This window comes from Oncorhynchus kisutch, linkage group LG1 (assembly GCF_002021735.2).
Source record: "Oncorhynchus kisutch isolate 150728-3 linkage group LG1, Okis_V2, whole genome shotgun sequence".
Classification (NCBI taxonomy): Eukaryota; Metazoa; Chordata; class Actinopteri; order Salmoniformes; family Salmonidae; genus Oncorhynchus; species Oncorhynchus kisutch.
Genome location: NC_034174.2, coordinates 14,986,581 through 15,003,326, shown reverse-complemented (window position 1 = coordinate 15,003,326; position 16,746 = coordinate 14,986,581). Strand labels below are relative to the sequence as shown.

General features: G+C 43.7%; 1 protein-coding gene across 3 annotated transcripts in view; it reads right to left on the bottom strand.

Annotated features, from left to right (window-relative positions):
- The window catches only part of slc38a3b (solute carrier family 38 member 3b), a 57,788-nt gene that overhangs the window by 23,117 nt on the left and 17,925 nt on the right, over positions 1–16,746 (bottom strand). For 2 of the 3 annotated variants that reach the window (XM_020493978.2, XM_020493981.2), the window contains exons 2-6: positions 6,242–6,417; positions 5,134–5,154; positions 4,835–4,916; positions 4,401–4,516; positions 409–482 (exon numbers count right to left, since the gene is read on the bottom strand). In XM_020493978.2, coding sequence (XP_020349567.1) covers positions 409–482; positions 4,401–4,516; positions 4,835–4,916; positions 5,134–5,154; positions 6,242–6,357 — 409 coding nt within the window. In that variant the 5' untranslated portion in view covers positions 6,358–6,417. The remainder of the gene's footprint in view (positions 1–408; positions 483–4,400; positions 4,517–4,834; positions 4,917–5,133; positions 5,155–6,241; positions 6,418–16,746) is intronic. The other variant, XM_020493988.2, reaches the window with a different exon arrangement.

Here is a 16,746-nt window from a genome sequence, read left to right as displayed (position 1 = left end):
TCCATACTAGGCCCCTATACCGGAATATAAACGCACAACAATATATAAACATTTGTCAACATCCTTAATGCTGGGCCATTGGGGATCCATTACATTGTAATAGCACATTCCTTCCCCAAGCTAATCTATCCAAGCTGCAATCAAGACATGCGAATGCTAAAACGGTAATTATGCCAGCCATCACTTTTTCTCCATTTGGCCCGGTCCCTGTGACTGGACACAGCAGCAGCCCAACATATGTAGTACCGTCATCTCCTCTCAATGGTTCAGCAATAGTGTCACACACCCCTACGTCTTGGAGTGTTGCCACTGGATCAAACAATGATGTGTATGTATAACTACAGTACACATAGCTACACAAGCACCATTCAAGCATATGAGGTCCACTGAAGACGAGGGTCAGCTTACCCACAATGCCAGAGGATTTGAGCAGCAGGTGAATGGAGTAGGAGGACAGAGCCGCCACAGCAGTCAGAAGAAACCTGGGAGGAGAGAGAGAAAGAGTACATGATAAACACATCAATACCTCATTTCAATGCAGTGAAAGGTCTTTAGTTGAGCAAGCTCATTATTGACTGTGGAAGTGAACTCCTTTCTGACAATATGTAATAATACAGTACAAACACACACGTCTACGACAAGCCCTGCACTTAGTGGCTTGACTAGGAGCCAATAGAACAAAATAAATTACAGTTTGAGATTACAATTGTCTGGGTATAATTCCAAAAATAAACATTTAAAGGTTTTACTGAAATACATTAAATTGTATCATGATGGGATTACTAGGATGAACAGTGAAAAAGTACAGCTAGAACAAAGCCAACTTTGGCTGGCTAACCACCAACTGTAATGTCCAACTGTAGCCATTTCATCTAAAGGATCAAGTACAGACAGTTAATAAAGGCAAGCGCTTTCTCAGCAGACTCTCAATGTCATGAAAAAGGTAATGCTGTATGATGTTGCCAACAGTCTGAGAAAATCATGTCGTGGGTAAGAACTTAGGAGCTAGGTGTGGGGGGGTTTAATAAAGGACGACCAGCCATCCTGGTCTATTGTAATACTCTGAGAAACAGTGTTTCCCACAACTGCTCTTCCCCTTATGCCCCTGTGCCAAAGGGAGCGCAGAGCGGAGTCGCAGTCCGCCTACAGAACACTGACCCCTTCGATCAGCATTCCTAGAGGGTCAGAGGGCGCTCTCGATACCGTCACCTTTCCCAGACCTCAGAGTCTGGCCCCTACAGCCAGATGGAGGCCCCTTGACTACTGACCACAGCAGAGGTGAGGATCCTAGCATCTGGCCACAGTCAGCGTGGGCACAGAGGTTAAGCCCTGACATTCCACTGACCACCAAAAGAGCAGGGCCTTGGGTATGTAGGCCTATGTGGCCATTCCTCCATGAGTCACAACAGCCGGTGAATGAGACCACGGCATCGAGTGTGAGCTGCTCAATGGTTGGTTTGGTTCCATGTCCAGGAAGTCTCAGTTCTCAGGTCTCAGGTCTAAATGTCCTGTTATAGGACCATTATTCCCACTCTGTTGTTAGTGCTATGGGAAACGCTGAGTGATGCTGAGTAAGAAATCATGGAAACGCTGAGTGATGCTGATTAAGAGATTATGTCAATGCTGAGTGATGCTGAGTAAGAAATAATGGAAATGCTGAGTGATGCTGAGAAATAAATAATGGAAACGCTGAGTGATGCTGAGTAAGAAATCATGGAAATGCTGAGTAAGAAATGATGGAAACACTGAGTGATGCTGAGTAAGAAACCCTGGAAACGCTGAGTGACACTAAGATATCATGGAAATGCTGAGTGATGCTGAGAAATAAATCATGGAAACACTGAGTGATGCTGATTAAGAGATTATGTAAATGCTCAGTGATGCTGAGTAAGAAATCCTGGAAACGCTGTGTGACACTAAGAAATCATGGAAATGCTGAGTAAGAAATCATGGAAACACTGAGTGATGCTGATTAAGAGATTATGTAAATGCTGAGTGATGCTGAGTAAGAAACCCTGGAAACGCTGAGTGACACTAAGAAATCATGGAAATGCTGAGTGATGCTGAGTAAGAAATCATGGAAACACTGAGTGATGCTGATTTAGAGATTATGTAAATGCTGAGTGATGCTGAGTAGAAATCATTGAAACACAGAGATGATGAGAAAGAAATCATTGAAACGCTGAGTGATGCTGGACATGCCACCCCCATCCCAAAAACACGTGTAAATGCTTTGTGAACCACTAGACTATAAATGGTTCCATCCTTTATTATTCTTATGCTAAAATGTTTATTATACTTTACTGAACCATTTCATTTATGTTCTTATATTTTATTTCATATTCTTGTTGCATTGTGGAGAAGGAACCTGCAGGTAAGCATTTCATTGGACGGTGTATACCATGTGTATCCTATACATACAACTAAAACTCAAAACTTGAGTAAGGCATCATGGAAACGCTAAGTGATGCATCATGGAAGATCATGACATATCACTCCTGCAAGGCGAATGGGACCAGTTTCAGGGCTCCCCCCCACGTCCCCTGAGGACTGCTAAGGTGTATGGCATTCCCAGGGGACTTGGGGGGAGCCCTGAAATGGCTCCCATGTGCTGAGGAGGCAGATAACTTATATTTGGGTCTCCTAGTTCTCTTGAGAAATGGGGGTTTTCTATCTTGAGTTACAGTAGGTTACCATTGAGACACAAAGAAGGTTCTGCGTCGGTCACACCAGCAATGCCACAAATCTACAATATAGTTGTTCAATATAAAATAGTCTGTTTTTCCATGGGAAAAGAAAGGACTTGGACCAATGACTTGAAATGTAATCACATTTTGTTTGCTACAGGAATCGAGACTTACTTTTACCAGAAGACATGCCTAAGAGTCCAAAGTCGGTAATACTATACTTAGATGGGAAGAAACATCCTTGGGTCAGAATACACAGACAAACAAATCCATGTGAATTGATTCCTGCTTTGAACAAATACATCTATCTGAAGCTGTGTTGAACAATAACCTGAAGTCACAAAGCCAGAGAAATGCCTCTGTTAATGGGATTTCTTTCATAAAAGCTGCATTAGAGACTTAAACAATAGGTTTTTCTTTGCCGCAATCTCACTAAAACAATTCCTAGTAGGTTCATAAAGAAGAAAGCCTTCATGAAGACAGCTTAGTTACTTGGTAACATTTATTTTCAGGTCAAAGGGTTTCTTCATTCACCAAAGTTTCTCAAAGGTGACCTTGTTTGATATTAGTCTTTGTGGAAAAGTTCAGTTCAGCATGAGCACCATGTCATTGGGACAAAATTTGCAACAAAGATGATAACAATCACCATGGCGATGGTGATGATGTGTCAGGTGACCGTGAGCTCTAAGGAAGGGTTCTGCTGTTGACTCCATCTTTAGAGGAGAAACTCTTTAGAATCCATAGAATAGGTTGTGTTCCCATGCATAGTTGTGACTGAAGTCCTGCTCCCTGCAGCTAAACAAACCAACACAGCGTCACATGAATGGAGGGGGGGAGTGAGGACTGGAAGGCGGGGCTATTCTGGGCTGTAGCCTTTCTAGGGTCTGCTTGTGTTCACAGGGGCGGGAACAAGAGTTGGAGCAATGGGGGAGGATGGGAGGGAGAGGATAGTGTGGACCACCTCACCACAGACCCCCCAGCTCCACCCTGGCCCCTTCTCACCCCATCCTGGCCCAGCATCCCTCTTGAAGCAGGCAGGCTAGGCCTCTGGGCAGAGAGCATTTCTGATCGTCTCAGCTCCCTCCTGCAAGTGAAGGTTGTGGCTATTTTCAACTCCCACTCCAGCCCTTTCCACTGTGTGGTATCTATGTGCAGCCTAAAGGCTATCACTGGGACTGGGGAGTACGTTCTCCACAGGCTCTCTGCTTAGGCAAAGGGAGATCACACCACAACAAGCTGGCAGAGGCAGTGCGACTAGCAACAGACCAATGGCTAATGTGTGACTCCTACTGTGTCGGTGCTCAGTGTGTCACTTGCGGTTTCAGGGTTTTATGAGATGAGGAATGAAGAAACACTAAGCCACCTGGGGAAAGGAGAGACTAGGAGACAGTTAAGAAGCAAGGGGCAGGACTAGACATTACATTTAGATTACATTTACATTATATTTTGGTCATTTAACAGCAGTGGAGGCTGGTGGGAGGAGCAATAGGAGGACGGGCTCATTATAATGGATTTAATGAAATGAATGGAACGGAGCCAAACATGTGGTTTATATATGTTTGATGTGTTTAATATCGTTCCATTTCTTCCATTCCAGACATTACAATGAGCTGTTCATCCTTTAGCTCCTACTAACAGCCTCCACTGTTTAACAGACACTCTTATTCAGAGCGACTCACAGTACAGTGCTGTATCGCTGGCGGTTTGACTTACAGGAAGAGGATGATGCCAGTGTTGGCCATGGCGTAAGCCAGTCCCAGGATTCCACTGCCCATGATAGCATTCCCCAGGTTGAACACAGACATGCCGAAAGACGTCTTTCCCTCAAACTGATCAAAACAAATACAACAATCTCAGATTCAGTTCATTCAATACTGAGGTAAAGCAGAAAATGGCTGCTGTTCTTACATTTTTAAACTCATGATTTTTATCAAGTGCAATGTGACAGGCAGAATGTGTTACCAGATTCCAATCACATAGTGTGTTCATCCCAAGTGGCACCCTATTCCCTATATAGTACACTTCTTTTGAACAAACCCCTATGGTCAAAAGTAGTGCACTACATAGGGAATAGGGTACCCACCTGGAACAAAGCCAGGGAGTGATGTTGAGGTACATGTGGAGGTAATGAAGTCAGCTACACTCACATCTGTGAAGCGCATGGGCTTCCTCCCTTCTCCGTTGGGCAGAAACTCCTCATTCTCCAGGATGGCATCAGGATCATCAAACCTGGATGAAACAAAAAACCTTGTTACAATCGAAAGTCCCCAAAACCTGCAGCTTAAAATGGGGACACAAGCTACACAGACAGGAGGGAGTTAATTGTTAAAACAGTGTTAAAAATGCTTCACTCAAAGGATTGTTTGTGAGTAATGATTTGACATCGTCAGTAGGCCTACTAGGTAGAGATTGTCGGTGTGACTGTGTGTAGAAAGTAGAAACCTACCTGACGTTTTGAGTACCATTTCTGTGTTGGAAACAGAGCGTCCACGGGGCGTAGGAAGGACAAAAACAAGGCAAACATGCACTTAGAAACACAAACACCACTCAGGAAATCAGACGTCATTCACGCTCTATAAACACTTCATACTCATTACTGATGTCATACACTTAGCACAAGGAGGACAGGACAAGCAAACACAATGTGCAATGGCAGAAATTGAAACAGAGTTTTATGAGGTCCTTGTATAAGACCTCTACATCCCAAATGGCACCATATTCCCTTTATAGTGCACTGCTTTTGACCAGGGACTATAGGGAAAGTACCACACTATGTAGAGAACAGGGTGCCATTTGTGATACAAACAGTGTCTCTGTATTTTATGGTTAATTACCAGTGTTTGGAATAATGTGGATGAATATATTGTATTGACCGGTGACATTTACAGGCTGTTTAATGGGTTTTGGTTTCCACACAGGTAGATAGATGACAGCAACACATGGTACATTCACAAACTGTAACACAACATAGGACTAAGCCATTACTCTCTCCAGTCTAAGGTACTGGAATAATGAGGGCTGGGCATAACACTGCATGCAGAGGGCAAAATAAATGTCACCACCCTTATATGACAGTAAGATCAAAGCATCCCTTCAAAAACATTTGGAATGGAATATACAATGTAATGTTTATGTGGTATGCAGTAGAGGCAACAACATGAAAAAAATATAAACACCAGATAGGTGCAGTGAAATGTGTTGTTTTACAGGGACAACCCAAAGTAGGTTGGCGCCACTGGAGCAAATTAGGGTTAAGTGGCTTGCTCAAGCACACATTGGGAGGTTTTCATCTTTTCGGATCAGGTATTGAAACCAGCAAACTTTGTAAAACTGGCCCAATGCTCTAACCGCTATAAACTGCCGCACCAATCAGGTGTAATCTGTGACTAAAGTCATTGTTTTGAGCCAAGTGTACGGCCCTTCTCAGCTGCTCATCGGAGAGAGATTTTTTATAGTTGTGGTAGTTGTTGAACAATTCAATAGTCTAACAACAATAATTGAGGTAGGTGTTAGAGTGGGGAGAGGAAAAGAAAGGACAGGAGAAGTAAACTCACGTGTCTAATTCCTCTGCCATGGTCTTCATGGACACATACGTGTCATCTTCTAGGTCGTGACCTTTCCCATTGGGCGATTGTCCCAAGATGCTCATCTCTGATTGGTCTGGCTCCATGCTCTAAGCAGCACTTATGATACACTGTGTGTGGTCCTCTCAGTCTGCTCCCTCAGGAATCTAGAGCAGAGAGAGAAGGCATTTCATTGACACAGATCCCACAGTTACTCCCCTATCTGTCTTGTGTATCTACAGGATACAGTGCACATGGTGACACTTGTAAATGTATAAATAGGCATTCAGTAAAAAAAACATCCAACAATAAACTTCAATGGCTAGTCTCTCTCTGCTAATGACTGTGTGCATTTCGCTACACTCGCAATAACATCTGCTAACCATATGTACGTGACCAATAAAATTTGAATTTGATTTGTGGTGATTTATTTACACAGTAAAACTTTCACTTCAACATCCAAGATCTGACCTGTTTCACACACTTTCTTATGGTATAAATTATTCTGAATCAACTCAAGCCACGACACTATGCTTTTTGGGCAACTACAATACCAAGTAATGCAAATAGGTCCAAAGCATGGGGTCAAAGTTTGTGTTTGAGCCAATGTCACGTCATCATTACACTGTTTGCTCATGGTGTTCCACTCAGTGATGTCACAAGGCCTGCCAGCTTCTCAGAGCTGAGAACGGAGGTGGTTCAACTTAACCCTCAGTTCAGGTCCCACGTAATGTTGTCACACAGACACTTTCCTCCCACGCCTAGCCTATGTACACAAACTACACCAGCCACACATAACCTACCCAAGTAGCACATACCATGTTGGAATTTCATTACTTCAGCATAACATTTCTTACATGTTTCCTCGTGGTTCTATTTAGTCGTGTTCTCAAATTGTTACAAGAACATTAATTAAACTTTCCATAAAAACCACAAGAAAACTTTTGTAACGTCTAAGAATGTTATTTAAAAACATATACATTCTGTTCTCAGTATCAGAACTCAGGATAAGACACAGGTGCAGACAGCTAGAGTCACAGATGTGTATTGACCCAAACGGGGCAGGCAAAAGTCAGGTCAAAGGTCCATAATCCAGGGCAGAGTGAATAAGGTACAGAACAGCAGGCAGGCTTAGGGCCGGCAGAGGTTCGTAAACAGGTCAGAGTCAGTCAGGTAGGCACAGGACTCGGACAGACTGCTCAGACCAGACTGCTCAGACCAGACTGCTCAGACCAGACTGCTCAGACCAGACTGCTCAGGCCTGACAAGACAAACTGGCAACAGACAAGCAGAGAACACGGGTATAAATACAATGGGGATAAAGAGGAAGATGGGCGACACCTGGAGGGGGAGTGGAGACAAGCACAAAGACAGGTGAAACAGATCAGGGTGTGACACTCAGCATCAACAAAACTCTCTCTACACTACATCTTGTTAAGTGTGTGTAGGTGTGTTGGTCACACCTGATCTCAATGAGTGCTTGTTTCCTTTAAAATGGGGTCTGTCTGAATAGGCTAAAATAAACAGCTTTGTATGTGTAAAAAAACATGGCATGCTAGCTTCAGCCTTGTGGCGCAGTGGACTAATTCAAGGAAACCAGTTTCACTAGTTCAAATCTCACAATCTCACAAAAATAATTGTGTTGGCATGTTTAATGAAAACATTTCCATCTGTGCTTTAAAAAGTTTACCCAGAATAAGCTAACGGTGTAATTAAAATTATTATTGCTTCTACACCTGCATTGCTTGCTGTTTGGGGTTTTAGGCTGGGTTTCTGTACAGCACTTTGAGATATCAGCTGATGTACGAAGGGCTATATAAATACATTTGATTTGATTTGAATTTGATTATTGAAACATTCAGTGAAAGTTTTAAGGAAGTTATTAAAACATTAATAACCTATTATTTCCATTCTCAGAGCCTTAATAAAACCTTCCAGGAAAATCTTCCAGGAAACATATTAAATCATTATCAGAAGCTCCCTGCAACCTAAATATAAATGTTCCAAGAACTGGCAAAATGTTCCCTACCATTCTCAGAATGTTTAAAAAACGCTCCGTTTTCGGGCCAGGAAACGTATGGCTTCGTTCCCACAACCAATGTGAAACCAAAAATATACGTTTGCACAACTTCCAAGGAACCAAATGTGCTAGCTGGATAGTGACGTGAATGGAACTATACAGAACAAAAATATAAACGCAACTTGCAAAAATGTCAACAATTTTACTGAGTCATAAGGATATCAGGCAATTTAAATACATTTATTAGGCCCTAATCTATGGATTTCACACGACTGAGTGGGGGCGCAGCCATGGGTGGGCCTGGGAGGGCATAGGCCCACCCACTTGGGAGCCAGGCCAACACACTGGAGAGCCAGGCACAGACAATCAGAATGAGTTTTTCTCCACAAAAGGGCTTTATTACAGACAGAAATACACCTCAGTTTCATCAGCTGTCCAGGTGGCTGGTCTCAGATGATCCCGCTGGTGAAGAAGCCGGATGTGGAGGTCCTGGGCTGGCGTGGTCACACGTGGTCTGTGATTGTGAGCCCGGTTGGGCGTACTGCCAAATTCTCTAAAACGACGTTCAAGGCAGCTTATGGTATAGAAATTAACATTAAATTATTTGGCAAAAGCTCTGGTGCACATTCCTGCAGTCAGCATACCAATTACACGCCCCCTTAAAACTTGAGACATCTGTGGCATTGTCTTGTGTGGCAAAACGGCACATTTTAGAATGGCCTTTTATTGTCCCCAGCACAAGGTGCACCTGTGTAATGATCATGCTGTATAATCAGCTTCTTGATATGCCACACCTGTTCAGTGGATGGATTATATTGGCAAAGGAGAAATGCTCACTAACAGGGATGTAAACAAATGTGTGCACCAAATTTGAGAGAAATAAGCTTTTTATGTGTATGGAATATTTCTGGGATCTTTTATTTCAGCTCATGAAACATGGGACCAAGACTTTACATGTTGCGTTTATATTTTTGTTCAGTATAGATAAATCCTTAAGCTAACATAGCTGGTCATGTAACTGTAAATGTTTTGGGTTTTGACCATGGTCTGAAGGTATGGAGGTAAAGAGGGTTGGAGGGTAAGGAGATGGAGACGACTATGATATACGATCTCTGTCTGAAAGGTCAACACACTAAACCTGCAGAGTAATAATGTATGTGCGTGCGGGTGTTAACCTTTCTGCAGTGATGTAATAGTTACTCCCCACCAGGTTGCATGCCCTCAGTGACAACGATTCACCTCATTTCCAATTTCCTCTGTGATCTCAGAGGCTCACAAGGGGTCAGTTCCACAGACAGACAATGGGCAGTGTTGTTGTGATGGGAGCAGCTTCCTGGGTGAAGACAGCAGACAGCAGCCCCATTGTGTCACCACAACAAGTGTCCCCCTGCCTGCCAGAGTATCTTTAGTCGCAGCTCGCCACACAGCTGTTAATCAATCAACCACCACTCCAGTTTCAACAGTAAAATTACAATCTGTGATCAGGGAAGTCGTGCACCCCAAAAATCTCAGGGGATGTGAGGATGCCTGGGGGGTGGTCCAGAGGGGGGGCTGGGCCCTCTGTCCGGAAGTTGGAGCAATTAGCATTTTTCGAACACCTCAAACAGCTTTTTCCTGCAATCTAGAGCCATAATCATTACGTGTAATTCTATGTAAAATGTTGTATATTCTTCTGCACATCTAAGCATACTTCTTGAGCTGTCTGTATACTGGTGGTAATTTTTTAAAGAAACAAAAAACTTTTCTGCATCTCTTCTAAAATCTGGGTGAAAGATTGAAAGGAATGTGAATCTTGTTCAGTACGTTTAGTTATTACTTGCTTTTTTAAAAAGTCTATCAACCTTGTCAACAGGCATAGCAGCTAAGATAGTTAGACAAGCTAGCTACTCTAACTTGATTTATTAGGATCCCCATTAGCCAATGCTAGTTTTACACATAACAATTAACATACATTTAAAAACATGAACATGTGTGTGTGTGTGTGTGTGTGTGTGTGTGTGTGCATCTATCACAGGCCTGGGCAACTCCAGTCCTCAAGGGGCCTGATTGGTGTCACACTTTTGCCCCAGCTAACCCACCTGACAACAATAATCAAGTAATCATGATCTTCAATTTAGATAGCAATTAGTTTAAATCAGCTGTGTTTGCCAGGGATAGGGGAAAAGTGACACTGTGTACATTATACAACACCGTGAGGTGTTTAAACTTGTTTTTTTTTAAACCAGGTTTGCTGTTCACTTGTGTTACATTCCCACAAGACAAAAAGAAAATGTTGATCACAACAAAGGGAACTAACAAAGAAAATCACTTTAAAAACCAAAACAAAAAGGGGTTCAAAAGGGGTTCTGAAAGGCGCCCATGTATGTACCCACTGAAAGATGGCAAAGCCACTAGTAAAGGGTTCTGAAAGGCGCCCATGTATGTACCCACTGAAAGATGGCAAAGCCACTAGTAAAGGGTTCTGAAAGGCGCCCATGTATGTACCCACTGAAAGATGGCAAAGCCACTAGTAAAGGGTTCTGAAAGGCGCCCATGTATGTACCCACTGAAAGATGGCAAAGCCACTAGTAAAGGGTTCTGAAAGGCGCCCATGTATGTACCCACTGAAAGATGGCAAAGCCACTAGTAAAGGGTTCTGAAAGACGCCCATGTATGTACCCACTGAAAGATGGCAAAGCCACTAGTAAAGGGTTCTGAAAGGCGCCCATGTATGTACCCACTGAAAGATGGCAAAGCCACTAGTAAAGGGTTCTGAAAGGCGCCCATGTATGTACCCACTGAAAGATGGCAAAGCCACTAGTAAAGGGTTCTGAAAGGCGCCCATGTATGTACCCACTGAAAGATGGCAAAGCCACTAGTAAAGGGTTCTTAAAGGCGCCCATGTATGTACCCACTGAAAGATGGCAAAGCCACTAGTAAAGGGTTCTGAAAGGCGCCCATGTATGTACCCACTGAAAGATGGCAAAGCCACTAGTAAAGGGTTCTGAAAGGCGCCCATGTATGTACCCACTGAAAGATGGCAAAGCCACTAGTAAAGGGTTCTGAAAGGCGCCCATGTATGTACCCACTGAAAGATGGCAAAGCCACTAGTAAAGGGTTCTGAAAGGCGCCCATGTATGTACCCACTGAAAGATGGCAAAGCCACTAGTAAAGGGTTCTGAAAGGCGCCCATATATGTACCCACTGAAAGATGTCAAAGCCACTAGTAAAGGGTTCTTAAAGACACCCGCCATGGATGCCCACTAGGTTAGCTAATATATACTGAATAAAAATATAAACGCAACATGTAAAGTGTTGTTCTTGTTCCATGAGCTAAAACAAAAGATCCCAGAAATGTCCCATACGCACAGAAAGCTTATTTCTTAAAAATGTTGTGCACACATTTCTTTACATCCCTGTTAGTGAGCATTTTTTCTTTGCCAAGATAATACATCCACCGGACAGGTGTGGCATATCAAGAAGCTGATTAAACAGCAGGATCATTATACAGGTGTACCTTGTGGTGGGGACAATAAAAGGCCACTCTAAAATGTGCAGTTTAGTCAAACAACACAATACTACAGATGTCTCAAGTTTTGAGAGAACATGCAATTGGCATGCTGACTGCAGGAATGTCCACCAGAGTTGTTGCCAGAGAATGAATTGTTAATTTCACAACCATAATACGCATTCAACATCATATTAAAGAATTTGGCAGTACGTCAAATTTTGAAAAATTAGAGAGAAAGATCACATCACATTGCATGGCTGGGTGCCAGCAGCATTTTGCATACGCAACAGCTTGGAGCAGACATTTCTCTCTCTCTCCTATTGAAGAAGCTACAGTCCCGGTTGAAATATTATCGATCATATATTGTAAAAACAACCTGAGAATTGATTATAAAAAACATTTGACATGTTTCTACGAACATTACGGACACTATTTGTAATTTGTGTCTACGATGTCTTGACCACTCGAGCCTGTGGATTTCTGAACATAATGCGCCAACCAAATGGAGGTATTTTGGATATAAAAATAATCTTTATGGAACAAAAGGAACATTTATTGTGGAACTGGAAGTCTTGTGAGTGCAAACATCCGAAGATCATCAAAGGTAAGCGATTCATTTTATTGCTTTTCTGACTTTCGTGACCAATCTACTTGGCTGCTAGCTGTTTGTAATATTTTGTCTACTGAGAGATATGTCCTTACATAAACGCTTGGTATGCTTTCCACAAAAAGCTTTACTGAAATCTGACACACCAGGTGGATTAACAACAAGCTAAATTGTGTTTTGCTATATTGCACTTGTGATTTCATGAAAATTAAATATTTTTAGTAATTTAATTTGAATTTGGAGCTCTACAAATCAGCGGATGTTGACGAAAATGATCCCGCTAACAGGATGGATGCATCAAGAGGTTTTAACAAACTATAGTTTTGGCAAGTCGGTTAGGACATCTACTTTGTGCATGACACAAGTCATTTTTCTAACAATTATTTAAAGACAGATTATTTCACTTATAATTCACTGTATCACAATTCCAGTGGGTCAGAGGTTTACATACAAAGTTGACTGTGCCTTTAAACATCTTGGAAAATTCCAGAAAAGGATGTTATGGATTTAGAAGCTTCTGATAGAGGATCGTTACACAATTAGCCTTCGTCTGATGAAGAGTAGTCAAGATCGGACCAAAACGCAGCGTGGTAAGTGTCCATGTTAATATTTATTTTAACTCAGAACACTAAGGAAAAATAGCAACAAAAAAATAGACCAACACGAAACAGTTCTACCTGGTACAGAGACAGAAAACAACTACCCACAAACACAGGTTGGAACAGGCTAACTAAGTATGGTTCTCAATCAGAGACAACGATAGACAGCTGCCTCTGATTGGAACCATACCAGGCCAAACACAGAAATACAAAACATAGAATGCCCACCCCAACTCACGCCCTGGCCAAACCAAAATAGAGACATAAAAAAGGAACTAAGGTCAGGACGCGACAAATTGACATAATTTGAGTCAATTGGAGGTGTACCTGTGGATGTATTTCAAGGCCTACCTTCAAACTCAGTGCCTCTTTGCTTGACATCATGGGAAAATCAAAAGAAATCAGCCAAGACCTCAGAAAAAAAATTGTAGACCTCCACAAGTCTGGTTCATCCTTGGGAGCAATTTCCAAACGCCTGAAAGTACCACGTTCATCTGTACAAACAATATTATGCAAGTATAAACACCATGGGTCCACGCAGGCGTCATACCGCTCAGGAAGGAGATGGGTTCTGTCTCATAGAGATGAACGCACCTTGGTGCGAAAAGTGCAAATCAATCCCAGAACATAGCAAAGGACCCTGTGAAGATGCTGGAGGAAACAGGTACAAAAGTATCTATATCCACAGTAAAACGAGTCATATATCGACATAACCTGAAAGGTCGCTCAGCATGGAAGAAGCCAATGCTCCAAAATCGCCATAAAAAAGCCAGACTATGGTCCTCAAATGCACATGGGGACAAAGATCATACTTTTTGGAGAAATGTCCTCTGGTCTGATGAAACAAAAATAGAACTGTTTGGCCATAATGTCCATCGTTATAATTGGAGGAAAAAGGGGGAGGCTTGCAAGCCAAAGAACACCAACCCAACCGTGAAGCATGGGAGTGGCAGCATCATGTTGTGGGGGTGCTTTGCTGCAGGAGTGACTGGTGCACTTCACAAAATAGATGGCGTCATGAGGGAGGAAAATTATGCGGATATAGTGAAGCAACATCTCAAGACATCAGTCAACTTAAAGCTTGGTCGCAAATGGGTCTTCCAAATGGACAATGACCGCAAGCATACTTCCAAAGTTGTATGTAACAGCTGTCCAGCGAAGACAAGAAGACTGGCGCCGACAGAGATGCAGTTTTTAGTTTTTTTACGTGTTATTTCTTACATTAGTACCCCAGGTCATCTTAGGTTTCATTACATGCAGTCGAGAAGAACTACTGAATATAAGATCAGCGTCAACTCACCATCAGTACGACCAAGAATATGTTTTTCGCGACGCGGATCCTGTGTTCTGCCTTACAAACAGTACAACGGAGCGGATCCTATGCAGCGACCCAAAAAAAACGACTCCGAAAGAGAGGGAAACGAGGCGGTCTTCTGGTCAGACTCCGGAGACGGGCACACCGTGCACCACTCCCTAGCATTCTTCTTGCCAATGTCCAGTCTCTTGACAACAAGGTTGATGAAATTCGAGCAAGGGTAGCATTCCAGAGGGACATCAGAGACTGTAACGTTCTTTGCTTCACGGAAACGTGGCTCACCGGAGAGACGCTATCCGAAGCGGTGCAGCCAACGGGTTTCTCCACGCATCGCGCCGACAGAAACAAACATCTTTCTGGTAAGAAGAGGGGCGGGGGCGTATGCCTTATGGCCAACGTGACATGGTGTGATGAAAGAATCATACAGGAACTCAAATCCTTCTGTTCACCTGATTTAGAATTCCTCACAATCAAATGTAGACCGCATTATCTACCAAGAGAATTCTCTTCGATTATAATCATAGCCGTATATATCCCCCCCCAAGCAGACACATCGATGGCTCTGAACGAACTTTATTTAACTCTCTGCAAACTGGAAACGATTTATCCGGAGGCTGCATTCATTGTAGCTGGCTAATCTGAAAACAAGACTCCCTAAATTTTATCAGCATATCGATTGCGCAACCAGGGGTGGAAAGACCTTGGATCATTGTTACTCTAACTTCCGCGACGCATATAAGGCCCTGCCCCGCCCCCCTTTCGGAAAAGCTGACCACGACTCCATTTTGTTGATCCCTGCCTACAGACAGAAACTAAAACAAGAGGCTCCCACGCTGAGGTCTGTCCAACGCTGGTCCGACCAAGCTGATTCCACACTCCAAGACTGCTTCCATCACGTGGACTGGGAGATGTTTCGTATTGCGTCAGATAACAACATTGACGAATACGCTGATTCGGTGTGCGAGTTCATTAGAACGTGCGTTGAAGATGTCGTTCCCATAGCAACGATTAAAACATTTCCTAACCAGAAACCGTGGATTGATGGCAGCATTCGTGTGAAACTGAAAGCGCGAACCACTGCTTTTAATCAGGGCAAGGTGTCTGGTAACATGACCGAATACAAACAGTGCAGCTATTCCCTCCGCAAGGCTATCAAACAAGCTAAGTGCCAGTACAGAGACAAAGTAGAATCTCAATTCAACGGCTCAGACACAAGAGGCATGTGGCAGGGTCTAAAGTCAATCACGGACTACAGGAAGAAATCCAGCCCAGTCACGGACCAGGATGTCTTGCTCCCAGGCAGACTAAATCACTTTTTTGCCCGCTTTGAGTACAATACTGTGCCACTGACACGGCCTGCAACGAAAACATGCGGTCTCTCCTTCACTGCAGCCGAGGTGAGTAAGACATTTAAACGTGTTAACCCTCGCAAGGCTGCAGGCCCAGACGGCATCCCCAGCCGCGCCCTCAGAGCATGCGCAGACCAGCTGGCCGGTGTGTTTACTGACATATTCAATGAATCCCTATACCAGTCTGCTGTTCCCACATGCTTCAAGAGGGCCACCATTGTTCCTGTTCCCAAGAAAGCTAAGGTAACTGAGCTAAACGACTACCGCCCCGTAGCACTCACATCAGTCATCATGAAGTGCTTTGAGAGACTAGTCAAGGACCATATCACCTCCACCCTACCTGACACCCTAGACCCACTCCAATTTGCTTACCGCCCAAATAGGTCCACAGACGATGCAATCTCAACCACACTGCACACTGCCCTAACCCATCTGGACAAGAGGAATACCTAAATAAATCAATCAATCCCTATACCAGTCTGCTGTTCCCACATGCTTCAAGAGGGCCACCATTGTTCCTGTTCCCAAGAACCCTGGGTCTCGACCCCGCCCTGTGCAACTGGGTACTGGACTTCCTGACGGGCCGCCCCCAGGTGGTGAGGGTAGGCAACAACATCTCCTCCCCGCTGATCCTCAACACTGGGGCCCCACAAGGGTGCGTTCTGAGCCCTCTCCTGTACTCCCTGTTCACCCACGACTGCGTGGCCACGCACGCCTCCAACTCAATCATCAAGTTTGCGGACGACACAACAGTGGTAGGCTTGATTACCAACAACGACGAGACGGCCTACAGGGAGGAGGTGAGGGCCCTCGGAGTGTGGTGTCAGGAAAATAACCTCACACTCAACGTCAACAAAACTAAGGAGATGATTGTGGACTTCAGGAAACAGCAGAGGGAACACCCCCCTATCCACATCGATGGAACAGTAGTGGAGAGGGTAGCAAGTTTTAAGTTCCTCGGCATACACATCACAGACAAACTGAATTGGTCCACTCACACAGACAGCATCGTGAAGAAGGCGCAGCAGCGCCTCTTCAACCTCAGGAGGCTGAAGAAATTTGGCTTGTCACCAAACGCAATCACAAACTTCTACAGATGCACAATCGAGAGCATCC